Raw genomic sequence first — 13187 nt, forward strand, 5'->3', positions numbered from 1 at the left:
TATTTGCAGTAGATTTGCCATTGTATTTAGCAACTTGCTAATGTTTCTGGAAGTTAAAGGCTAAGTAGCCCAGTGGGAGGGAAACTTGATGACAGGGCAGTTTTCCAGTTCCCTTTAGTATTTTATCACCACTTTAACTGATTCTTCAGACTGATGGAGAACACTGGTTTTAACAAAATCACACTAGTTTTTCTCATAAATTGGCTGGCTTTTTATTTACATAATCAACACATTTCCAAAAGTGTTTCTCCAACCGTCAGATGTAACAGAAATCTTCATTAAACCTCTCATCTACCAGCTGCGTCTCATGAGGTTGTGATGCAGTGGGGATATTGGTTTCTGATCTGAATGTTAGTCACCTTAGATGAAACTTGTGAGCAGATGAGTACAGGAAGAGCTGGTGTGTGTATTGCAATATTGTAGCTTGTCAGCTACAAAGGGCATTGTCTGATCACACAACAGAGTGGTAGTATTTGGCTACACCTTCAGCACCACTCCATGTAACTGAGGATCATAGCTGAATACTCATTGCTGAGACTGTGTATCTGGCCTCTAAGAAGAATCAATATTTATCTGATAATTTTTTAAAAATCCCACAAGTGTGCAAGAAAAATGAAGTTAAATAAGCATGTTAAAAATGAAAATGTGTCCACTTAAAAAAAGAGATAAAATTTATACCTTGTAAAGCACCAGAAAACAGGAAATTGAAAAAAAATCCATACAGAAGATAAAATAAGTTAAAGCAATCATAGAATAGAAAACAATGGGATCAAGTGTCATAAATCATAGAAAAAGCAGCTTGGAAACACTAGCTACTCACTGAACTATCCTCTGTATTTCGGTAAAATTTCAGAGGAAATTGTATCTATGTATCTGCCCAGAGCCTGGTTATAGACACAGACCAGCATTCCTTGGAGAGTTCCCCTATTGACCACCAGACATTAAAGCTTTGTTCTATATCCCATTGTAGCTGACAAGGTACAGTGCTGCAACACACACCACAGACACCAACTGGGTGAGAAATGGCACCTCTTCTTTTTTATTAGAACATGGATCATCTATTGAGCCACCACAAAATTTAAAAATAATATATAAGAATTTCCATAAAATTAATAAAATACAACTAAAACAAAATTTCCATTTCTGTCATGAGTCCTGCAGCTGAGAGTCAGTTGACAGAGGAGAGGCACACCCAGTAAGCACTCTTACTTGTGTGTGGTTCCTCCATCTGCTGCTTTCACAAAGAGTGAAATGTCCTCTATTGATTCCTCTAACTATTTTAATTTAAAAAAAAATTTTTTAAATAGCAAGGAAAATCAGTAAAGGGGATACATAGTCTTAGCTTTTCAAACTACGATCACTTAATAATTAGAGGACAGGTTTAACAGTCAAGATACCTGAGTTCAAGTTGCTTGCCAGCTGTGTGACCTTCAGAAAGTCACATATCTCCATGCTCCATTTGCTCATCACTATATGGGAGTAGCACCATGTACCCATTTTGAGGAGCTCACTAGTTAGTACAATGTTATTAGAAAGGCTCTGACATACCAAGTATTCAATCAATGGTAGGTCCTGTAAGAACTTAGACTTGGAGAGTACTCAGCCATTTACTTTCAAAACACTATATTACAATGTGTACAAATGGCAGATAAATGTCTACTTTAATTAAAAAAAAAGCTGTTTTAATGTTTGATACATTCATATTAATTATGTATCTATACAAGAATCCCTACAATCACAATAATAGTTCTCCTCATCCTTTTTGCCAGTATCTCAAAGGAGTCTATACAAAAGATAGAGAACACAGGGGAGGAAGAAAAAGACACAAACCTTGGTGAAGATGGTGATTGGCCCACAATCAGAGTTCTACCAAGGCTCTGAATCAGTCCAGATTAAATGCTTGGGTAGTGCAAGAGCATCAGAATAGATCTGTGAACGTAAATACACAAACTCCAGCAAAGCCAAAAGGACTGGATTGTCTCTCGTGTAAAGATCCATATGAGAGCCATGTCTCCAATCTGCACAGAGAGCATTTGCCTGAATCCAAATCTGCCTCTCATTTCCCTCACAATTGCTTCATACCAGAGACCTCAGATCTTCTGGAAAAGCATATGATGATCTGGTTTCCTGCTTTCTGCTCAACCTGCCATCTACCCTCAGCTTCTTGTGACCTAGCACAGAGGTAAAGAAGCTCAATAACACGCCCATAGCTCCACTGATCAGTTGGAGCACAGCAGTTTGATTAGGGCTGTGAGCTACAAAATATTATACTGTGATTCATGGCTCCACTCATAAACAAGCTTGGGTGTCCTTTTATATCCCAGAGCTGATGTTTCAAAATATATGCTAGGGGAGCTAAAATGATTCAGATACCTTTTAAGCAGAGATGAATAGGCCAGTAGATGTTGAGCCTGGTACCATAAATTTGCACAGTGTGATTGTCATGGTTCCCACATGCTATTGTTTCCAAACTGATGAATTAAGTTTCCATGTTGCAGGTATTTTGTTATAGGGACATGACAGCAAGTACAGTCCTTTTCACTTCTGAAGAAAATGGCTTTACTTCATACTTCATGTGACTTCCTCCAGCTTTAAAAAAAAAAAAAAAACTATCAGAATACTAAAGGGGGTCACATGACCCAACACTATGACCAACAAAGCATTAGTGTCAACAACAATATGCATGTGGGGACATAGAAACAAAGAGAGACATGCACAGAAATACACACACACACACACACATGTGCATGAACAATTTCAGCATAGTTTCAGAGGATCACATCTTCATATTGCTATATCAAAAAATCCTAGAAAAACTTTGCTAGAGAAAATGGTTTAATTTTCTTAAAGTTAGCATTCGTCAAAAGATGTTTGATCATGAATTTAACATTTTTATGACAAACTTTCTGAAGAACACAGTAATCTACAGCATATATATATATATATATATATATATATATATATATAGTTCTCATATAAAGCAAAAGCTACCCCAGTACTAATGTTCTGTTCTTGGGTTTGGCTATTTAAGCCACATTGATTTACAGGCTGTATAATAGCTGGGTAAGAGTGGTGATTTTGCCAAAAGTAGTTGTTCTCCCATTACTTTGTGGTGATTGCACATTAAGGTGATACGAGAGCACGCCATAAAAAAGTGTGAAGGGCATAGATTAGACAGTGAAAAATAAGGAGTTATGGAACTAAGGCAATGGCTCAGGGTTAAGTACTTGCCAGACAAGTGAGAGCTAGACTTTAGATCCCAAGCACCCAGATAAATAGTAGTCCACTTGTAATCTGAGCCTCAGAAGGTAGAGAAAGAGGATCCTAGAGCAAGCCTAAAAGCCAGATAAATAAAAATCAGCCAGGTCTAGGTAAGACAGAGATAATTGGTCTTAACAAAGAAAAAAAGATATAAGAGCAATCCTAGAAGACTCCAGACACCAACCTTGGCCTCCACATGCATGCACACATTCAAGCACACATACACAAAAGCATATACATCTCTCACACATACACATGAAAAAGATAGTTCTAACATTAATCCCTGGCCAGCTCTACAGGATGCATCAAAAATCACACTGTTTTTGTCCCAACACAGATCATGACTCATGTGTGGCCATTTTCCAAGTCTATAGTCATACGAAGTTCATTGCAGGACCTTCCTTACCTCTTGTTGGCTGTTATACTCCATTTAAATCTATTTCCAGTCTGTAACACAACAAGAAAATTAGTTATTGGTGCTTAGGAATTAATTCAATATTAAATCTCAGCTGACTCAAAATGTTTCTACTAGTCCATTTGCAGACAGGAAAAGGGGATGTGAGTGCATCTCTTGACAAGTGTGTGAACTTGTCTTCTTTGATGTTATTTACTCCCATTGACATGTGAATTTTTACAACAAAACCCCAAAGATAGTCTGTGTTCTATATGTGTGTTGTAATATGCAGAACATGGCCAATCAGAACACCATGTGTTCATCATGACTGATCCACTGATTTCCTTCTCTGCCATTTCCTGCTCTGAGGTATTAATAAAATTTCTTCTCTGTTTCAGGATTGCTGAAAAAGTTAACAACTCTAAAAGTAGATGACAATCAACTTACAATGCTACCCAACACAATTGGAAAGTAAGTACCCAAACCAGCCCATCAGCCTGGGTGTGACAAGAAATATCCAAACATAGCTGCAGATCCTTCATTTAGATTGTATTTCATTTGGTTGATGTTTGTATACATCTGTTTTATATCTGACCACTGAATCAGCTACTACTATAAAACATAATGAAAAATAGCCAATCATGAACCTTTCTCAAGCAAGTGATTATCAGATCTACAATTACATTGTTAATAGTAGTTTCCAGAAAGTATCTGATTTTTTTATACTTAGCAGCAGATATAAATTCAGTTAAATATTTCTTGTAAAAGGGAATCAAGCTTTTAAGTCCTGGTAATGTATATATATTGAAATTACACTCTAATGATTTTGTATATATAGAAGCTTGATATATTTTTTGATTTTGCTTATCCAACATTGAAAAAAACAAAAAACAAAAAACTTGGACTGGATAGGTGGTTTAGCAGTTAAGAGCACTGACTGCTCTTCTGGAGGTCCTGAGTTCAATTCCCAGCAATGGCTCACAACCATCTGTAATGGAATTTGATGCCCTCTTCTGGTGTGTCTAAAGATAGCAACAGTGTATTCATATGTATAAAATAAATAAATCTTAAAAAAAAACTCAAAGAAAGATAAAATCTCAACATTGCCTTAAAGGATAAAATATACTGCACATTTTTTATTAACTGATTTGAACTTAAGTTGCTAAAAGCATTTAGTTTATAATATGTTAATGACTGTGTATGTTCTGTGTTTCACTGGCATGATTTTATTGACAATATATGAAATAAGATATCAGAACAAGACATCTCCAGCACAAAGACCTGTGGGATCATACTTGCAAGGGCATTCCATCAGGTTTTGGCCACCTCTTCCTGGTGTGGAGTATATAAGCCCTTTCACATGACAGAGTTAAGGAAAAATGTCAGTTTAAAAAAAAAAAACAAAGCTGTGTTAATTACTATTAAGGATACTTGACAGAGCCAACACCATACAGGATAGATGGTGAATTTATCCCTGCCTTTTCTTGTCCCATCTGTCCTCTACCAAGTGGATAAGCAGCCATTTGTCTGGAAAGTTTTACCTCTAAAGAGTGAACAATTCAAAAATTTAAATTTACGCATTCTATTTTGGAGACCAGTAAACACCTCAAACACTGACAAAATATCCAGACCATCCAGTATGCTTCTGTAGTCACATCCATTTCTCCTAACAGAGAGATATGTGGTTCTTTGAGGTTTGAATAAAAGCAATTTTCCTTATCAGTTTTATTTCCTTCAAATTTCATTTCCCAATTATATGCTTAGGCACTGAACTTTCTTCACTGGGTCAAATGCAAGGGAACTAAATTCAAAGTCATTTTTCACCAAAGGCTGTGAGTGGCATTTTGCCTACAACTTTGCATTTTTTATACAAACCAATTCCTTGATTTTCTCACCCTCTATTGGCCTCTTATCCCCAAGATAAACTAGGTTCTAGAGTCTGGGTTAATCCTAGACATACTTAGGACCAGTTCCTGCCCAAGCTGGCAGTCCACACCCTAAGTTTCTGCATCTGCCCAGTGAAAGATTTGTCTCATGCTTGTTGGTGTAGGACTATGCCTCTCTACCTCCTTCCCAGCAGTCAGGTAGTGTTGCACAAACTCAACTAGAGTTGGCCTTTGAGCTTAGTCATCATCAGCATTTACTCAGGTTCCTTGACTTACAAATGAGGAGAAACCTGAGCTGGTCAAATGGTGACTCAATACAGGCATTTATACTATTGTGTCTAAAAGCACCAGACTCATAATCACCAGTCAGCCATCAGCTCTCAAGTTGATTGGTAGGTAGTAAATAGAGCAACAGAATATCTACAAGTAGCAACAAGATAGAGCACTGAGTCTCCAGGTTGAAACTGCAGGTTCTTATGAAATTCTCAGAAGCCACAAAGCCAGAAGAAACACTTGTGCTGGATGAAAGAAGCAATATCTAAGAGTTGAACAGGGCAGGTGCCTCCTTAAAGGAAACCTAGTGCTTTAACTGACTGTTACTGTCATTGCCCTTGATCATCATGGACTGTATATACACAGAGATTCACTCTCAGGCTACTGTAACTAGTTGGTCAAGTGTCCTTAGGTCCAGGCAACACCCCTAGTGGCTCACAAGATAATGACCATGAAGAAGTCTAATTTATGATGAAAGGATAAAGGTGTTGTCCTGGAGAAATGTGTTCTGAACAATATGTGAAGATTCACAGCTGAGAAAGCAGAGTTCCTAGAAGTCCATGGTCACAGGCTTTACCCTCGAGTGTACATTCCCAATGTCACTTCCAGGCTTTGTTGTCAGATGTGACACTTTCCCTACTGCACACCTCAGGAACCAAAAAACACTATCATCCACCATTACCCTCTCTAGTCTTAGACTGTCTTTCTGGTGTCAGAGTACTATGTATAGTAGCCACTTGTGCTGGTCCATCATTATGAGAAAATCAACTTAAAAGAGGAAGTTCATTTTTGCTATCTGCATCAGTGGGCTCAAGGCATGGTCACATGGCTCTGTTGCTCTGATCCTGTGATGCAGCAGAACACTGTGAGTGTCAGAAAAGCAAAGCTGCAAACCTCACAGTAGCTCAGAAGCAGAGTGAGAGAAACAGAATGGGGACAACATACTCTTGACTATTCCCCACATGGACTCACCTCCTAAAGCTTCTACCACCTCAGTCACCCATTAGGCTCTGGATCCATCCATGCATAAGTCCATTTACATGGTTAGAACCCCCATGATCCAGCTGCTTCCCAGAGCTCTGCCACTAATACACTACACTAGGGATGCAGCCTTTAGCAATTTGGAGGAACATTTCACATCCAAGCATAAACACCACCCTCCTTGACTCCCTGGGATGCAAAATGTAGGCTTGCCCCACAACTTCCTGAAGATCTATAGGCAGTTAGTGGTTGCTGGGGGAAATAGAGAAATTATTTTCAGTGTCAGCTTCTGATAAGTTGCCCATACTTCTGTAATGACGGGGTTACCCATGCTTCTGTAGACATCCCAAATTAAACTTCATGGTTCACAAAGAGAGGGAGAGAATGAAGATGTGCAGGCTTTGTCGATACAGATTTTATGCCAGTTACTGGAGAAACTACCAGTTAATGTTATAAACTTAAAAGTGTGCTTGATAAAATACGTAAACACAGGTTAGGCTGGCCTGATCATGACAACTGACACACATCAGTCTCACTGCCCTTCCTGTGTCTAGGTTTCCCTTGTTCTCAACTTCCATTGAGACAAACTTTGTCTGACTCCTTGGTCCTGTCTTACATGTTACATGGAACAGTCTCTACTACTTTTCCTAAGACTTACTGCTTTGCATCTTGTAAGTCTGTGCCTTTAGACTACATCATCCACCACAGGCTCCTGGGAATCCTGTTTGATAGACAAATTCTTGTCTAATAGGAATAATAGGGCTTAGAGTTCTGTACCAATTGCAGTTGTCCAGGAGACATCTGATACACAGACAGCCCTGGGTCTCAAGGTTCTAGACCTGACTTTAAACACTACCTGTTTGTGATTCCCTTATACTCCTTACCAAAATGTCCACCATAAAATATTCTTTCTCCATGTGGTTCCTTCATGGAAGTGCTGCCAAGCCTGTCTTTTTTACACTCCATCCCTCACAGTTTATTACAGCTTGTTTTATAGATTATCTTACTCCTCAGTTCCAATTCATAAATTGTATAATGAATCTCAATTAAGATATTTTCTAAATCCCAGCTCCAAAATAGTATAAAGCTTCTACAAATGATGGCGTCAAATTTGCTTTTAGTAAATTGTTTCTCTGGAGTTCTCTGTGGATCTGTGCTAGTTGTTAAGAGGTAGAGAGTATCAAGCTGAAAGAGTGGGTAATGGATGTGTCTTTCTATTTAGAACTCTAATGTTCTGACTTTTCGCTAATTGCCTTGACTCAGAATGAAAATACAAAATGGAAAAAAAAATGGGAAAATTATGCAAGTGAAGTGGGTGCCAGGTTAACACATACTTAATTTTCTTTTCGCTAAAATTGGTAACTCTCCTAAATGTGTGAGAGATACTTACCAAAGATAAATGGGAACACTTAATTCAAAGGTCGATGGCTGGGTTTACAGGGGCAGAGGTTGAGAATTCCATCATAATAACTCGTTTTTCAGAGACTTTTAGTGTTATTATATTCCTTTGATTATTGTTTCAGGGAAGTAATAAGGAAAGTGCCAGTCCTCTAAAACTAACTTGAAAATCAGTACTGACTATAATAGGAATAAAACAATGGCACTCCTCCAGGGTTCTGGTTTAGTTTTGTTGAGGGGGTATTTGTTTTACTTGGTTTGGTTTGGTTTGGTTTGGTTTGGTTTGGTTTGGTTTGGTTTGGTCTGGTCTGGTCTGGTCTGGTCTGGTCTGGTCTGGTCTGGTCTGGTCTGGTCTGGTCTGGTTTGGTTTGATTCAGGAAAATGTACTTACTTTGCATGTAAGTGTAATTCAGGGCTGGAGAAATGACTCGGTCAGTAAAGAGACTGCCAGCCAAGCATGAAGGTCTGACCTCATCATTCCCAAGAAAAATCCTCTGTTTTCCCTTGGGAATGTAGTGATGATGTGTCTCTTCATCTCCTTGAAGCAATAGCGCCATTGAGGTCTGAAACAACACACATGCATTTTGATGGCTGTAGAGTCTGTACCTAGCAATGCAGTCTTTATCACAGTGTTCTTCTCAAGGCTGGCTAGCAGCTGAGATGCTATTATGGTCATGTGACATCTCCTTTGCCCAGGGGAGTGTGAAGATGCTCTCTCATCAGTCTTTTGGCTGTATATAATTCCACCACCTCCCAAAAGCCCCATGTCCCAATCCAATGGCATTGGGCAGGGCAGAACCTTTGGAAGAAAATAACTATTCAATCTATAATATACACATTTGGAACCTTTAAAGTGTAGTGTTAATAAATGAGATGTGTAGTATTTCCCAGGCTTTTGTGTATATATATATATATATATATATATATATATATATATATATATGTGTGTGTGTGTGTATGTGTATATTTATATGTGTATGAAAGTGTGTGAGGGTGCACATGCTTGTATGTGCATCTGAGTGTGAAAGCCACAAGACAAGCCTATTTATATGGGTGATGGAGACCCACATTCAGCTCCTCATATTTGAATAGTAAACTTTATCCACTGAGCTATCAACTCAGTCATTTAGTCTTTTATAGTTTATTCAGGAATAAGCTGTTCAGAGTCATGGAGCAACCAGGAATCACTTGACAACAAGGACATGTGTTTTATCACTGTGTGAACATCACAGAGGCACTTTCTTCCACAGGTGCAACACTGAACTTTTGAAGAAGTTGAAGGAATACCCTCCAAAATACTGATAAAGAGCATAGCCTAGTAAACACTTTACACAGTAGACCGTTTACTGTCCTTATCTGGAGTGTCTGCTGTACAACTTTGGATGTGTTGCATTCTGTGTGACTAGCAGCACAGTAGGTCTGCCTACACCGGCATTACCATACATCCAAGTACAATCATACTATGTGTTAGTGTGTGATCAAGCAACCATGGTTCTGCTTCATTTTGTTGTTTTTGTTTTGCTGTTTCATTTGTTTTGTGTGTAAGGGCCAGTCACATGGCTTCACACATGGCAGACAAGAGCTCTGCAATGGAGCCACTCTCCCAAGTTTAGCAGTAAAAATCCTTCAGCCCCATTATCATCTTTCCAAACAACTGTCATAATTCCATCTGACACTCACAGAAAGATGGCTGCACTGCACGATGGCTGCACTGCACCACTGTGTTTGATTACAAGTTGAAAGTATTAGAGAAATTTGAAGTGCAGAAATTAAGCATATTGTCCCAATGATAGATGACTTCACATGCATTCACAGGTTATTGAGAAAAACAAAAAAAAGTAATCACAGGGAATTCACTTGTGATATTAAAATACATAAAAATTTAAAGTACAAAGGTTATTATGATACCTATGAGGCACATCTATCTCTCCTACTGCCCCCACCAGGCCACAGCATCTTACTATAGCTAAACTGAAATTGTGCCTACTCACTCCCACATGCATGAAATATTTCTGTAGCTTTGACTGGTCAGACAATACTTTAGAATTGTTTAGTATCATTTGGAGCATGTGGAATTTAATTATTTATAAAAAAAAAAAAAGGTACGTAGGCAGAGTCATTTTCTGTTTTCCACTAAAAAGTGGTGAGGCAGTAGTTTGCATTCTGTTGATAATTTTCTCATGCAATCAGAAATACCTTTTCACAGTCTTTCTCTTCAATCAATCTAATTGGCTTCCTAGAGAGCAAAGAAAGTGAAAGCTTGTAGCTGCTCTGGAGGGGTGACAAAGTAGTGTTTTGTCTGTGTAATGATAGGAACTGCTGGGATCTGGACAGTACTTCTAGAAGTCACAGCCTCCTCCTCAGTTTGGCCAAACCCAACTCAGATGGTAATTTAGACCTGAAAATGAATAGGCTTCTTCCATTAACAATAGAGAGTTAATCTGACTGAAGTCTGTTAATGTCTTGTCACTGTTTAGAATCAGCCCCACAATTTACCAAAGCTTAGTGGGAACATTAAGGATGGGATCTAAGACTTAATCCCTAGGCCAAATTAAAGTGAATTGATTTATAATATCTGAAATAAGAATAATGGAAATCACATTTTTTATTATATGAAGAATTAGGTTTTAAGAAAGAATAAGTGGAAAGGTAGAAGGGCCATCTGAGAAAGGAAGGGTGGGGAGAGCAAAAAGGGGTGAATATATTTTACATACATGTATGAGCATGTCATGATGAACCCATTATTGAATACAACTAGTGAACAGCTAAGAGAAACGCATTTTAAAAAGTAGAACAAAATTAAATCAATGTCCCTCTTGCCCTAGAAGGGCTTGGTGGGTTTTACTTCATTCCTGTTCACTTCGACCCTACAGACCTGGCTAAGCTCTACTGGCACCTCTACTACCCAATTGACAATTGACCAGATAGATACCCCTTCTGCTGCTCATAAGTGAGGACTACAGCTTCAGTCACTGTCTGAACCTTGGCGTCTGCCCTGAGTCTTTTACATCTGTAATATCAGTTTAACAATTCTCTCTCTCTCTCTCTCTCTCTCTCTCTCTCTCTCTCTCTCTCTCTCTCTCTCTCTCTCTCCCTCCCTCCCTCCCTCCCTCCCTCTCCCTCTCCCTCTCTCTCTGATCTCCCTCCCCCTCCTTCTCTCTATCCAAAAGATCTTCAGATATATTAAATAGACTTTGTTTATGTGCTTCCCACAAACTACTAAACAATTGTTGATAATTTATTAGCAGTTTTATTTAATGAAATAGTCAAATTTAACTAAGTAAATTTCCCTTAACATTTGCATGTTTCAGGCTTTGATTCCTCAGTATGATTTCTAGCATCTGCTGTGTAGTGTTAATGGAGTCTGACCTCTACACCAAGAGTTAATGTACACTTACCACTTATTGAACCTTTATAGATTGGGTGTTGCCCATTTGAGTTCACTTAGCTCTCAAGGACCACATTACTCTGTTAAGAGTTAAAGATACATTAAGATGAAGCTCAAAATCTTTTGTTCCTGTTTATTAGTAACTACATTCATTATACCTTCACTAGCCATAAATAACATTGAAGTGGATTATAGATTCTCTATTTGACATGTCCACATTCCTTCCTCTATTCACTCTGTAACTGAGGACCAGGAATCCAGAATTATCTTTCTAGCCAGGAATCTCCTGAAGACCAAACTAAACTGGAGAACAGGTGTATGTGCCCAGAGCACAGCTTCAGAAATGGGATGAAGGCATTCCCTGCCATTCTGGTCACTGGTGCTGAGAGAGCTGAGGCCCACAAATGCCCACAAATGTTACTGGTATGTCTAAGATATGAATGTTATGTCTTGCTCTTGAAAGATTTGCAGGAGCTTTATTTTACACCTTCATGGCCCCACAGCACATGTGTATCCCAGCTACTGTTACTGGTGCAGTGTGGTCCCATCCATAACCACAACATCAGAATCTGCATCTTATCAGATTTTCCTGAGGGTGCACATGATACTGAAATTTAGAAAGCACTACTTTAAAAATACCTAATGCTTGTTTTCACTTTTAACATGTAAAGTTATAGACATAGATTTCTACTGTCTATTTTGGTCTGTTCTTTATATTTCATTTCTATTAATACCATTGGTACCTGATAAGATGTGATGACTGATTTTATACAAGTGCCTGCATTAAAACACCTTTAGTGACTTTAACCAGCTAATCATTCATAAAATAAGCTGGCATTATGTTTTATAGGTTTAAATCTTAGGGATTTTAGAGGTCATTGAGAAATGAGTATTTGTGCCCATCAGTTCTACTTCATAATCCAAAGATCTCAAATAATTGCCAGGCTCTTAATTCATTCTGTCTACTGCATAGGGCAAAGACTGATATCTTTTTAATAAAATAATTCTCTAATTTTATGGTAGCATGGTACTATTTTTTAAATGCTTTTGCTATGGTATTTTGAACAGAGACCAAGACTGATAACTAAAATCTATGGTCTTTTACCACACAAAATAGTTCTTCAGTTGTCATTAGACCCTAATTAAGGTGCTACGATTTAAATGAATTCACACCCATTTTTCCCCATTTTTCTTTAGTTAAAAATCAGAAGACATAGATAAAGGCTCAGTCACTCCCCTCCAACCAGGGATCAACACAAACCCTGACTAACTACTTGTAAACAGGTAGTTCTTGGAATCACCTTCTCAGGTCCACTGTTTTGTTTTTTATTTTGTTTTGTTTTGTTTTCATAGAATGGATCAGAGAAATCAGAAAATGGCTGTAAGTTATATTGCAAGGGCACAGATGAATAACCACATGAGAATGTGTGCAGGGAAAAGTATTTTCAAAGGGACACAGACTCTAGTGCCTCTTTGTCATACCTCCTTCCAAGAACTTCATGTGCTCAGCAGTTGGAAGCTGTATGAACCTGTCCTTTTGGCATTTTATTGAGATTTTTATTTTGTAAACATAATTGACTATGTCATGGCTTTTGGTGATCAGATC

At 38.3% G+C, this 13187-nt stretch overlaps 1 protein-coding gene across 11 annotated transcripts in view; it reads left to right on the forward strand.

The window, feature by feature from the left end:
* The window catches only part of Lrrc7 (leucine rich repeat containing 7), a 505524-nt gene that overhangs the window by 392164 nt on the left and 100173 nt on the right, over positions 1-13187 (forward strand). For all 11 annotated transcript variants that reach the window (XM_029475023.2, XM_029475017.2, XM_029475018.2 and 8 more), the window contains one exon: positions 4054-4126. In XM_029475023.2, coding sequence (XP_029330883.1) covers positions 4054-4126 — 73 coding nt within the window. The remainder of the gene's footprint in view (positions 1-4053; positions 4127-13187) is intronic.

This window comes from Mus caroli, unplaced genomic scaffold, assembly GCF_978045245.1.
Source record: "Mus caroli unplaced genomic scaffold, Mus_caroli_1 scaffold_3, whole genome shotgun sequence".
Lineage (NCBI taxonomy): Eukaryota > Metazoa > Chordata > Mammalia > Rodentia > Muridae > Mus > Mus caroli.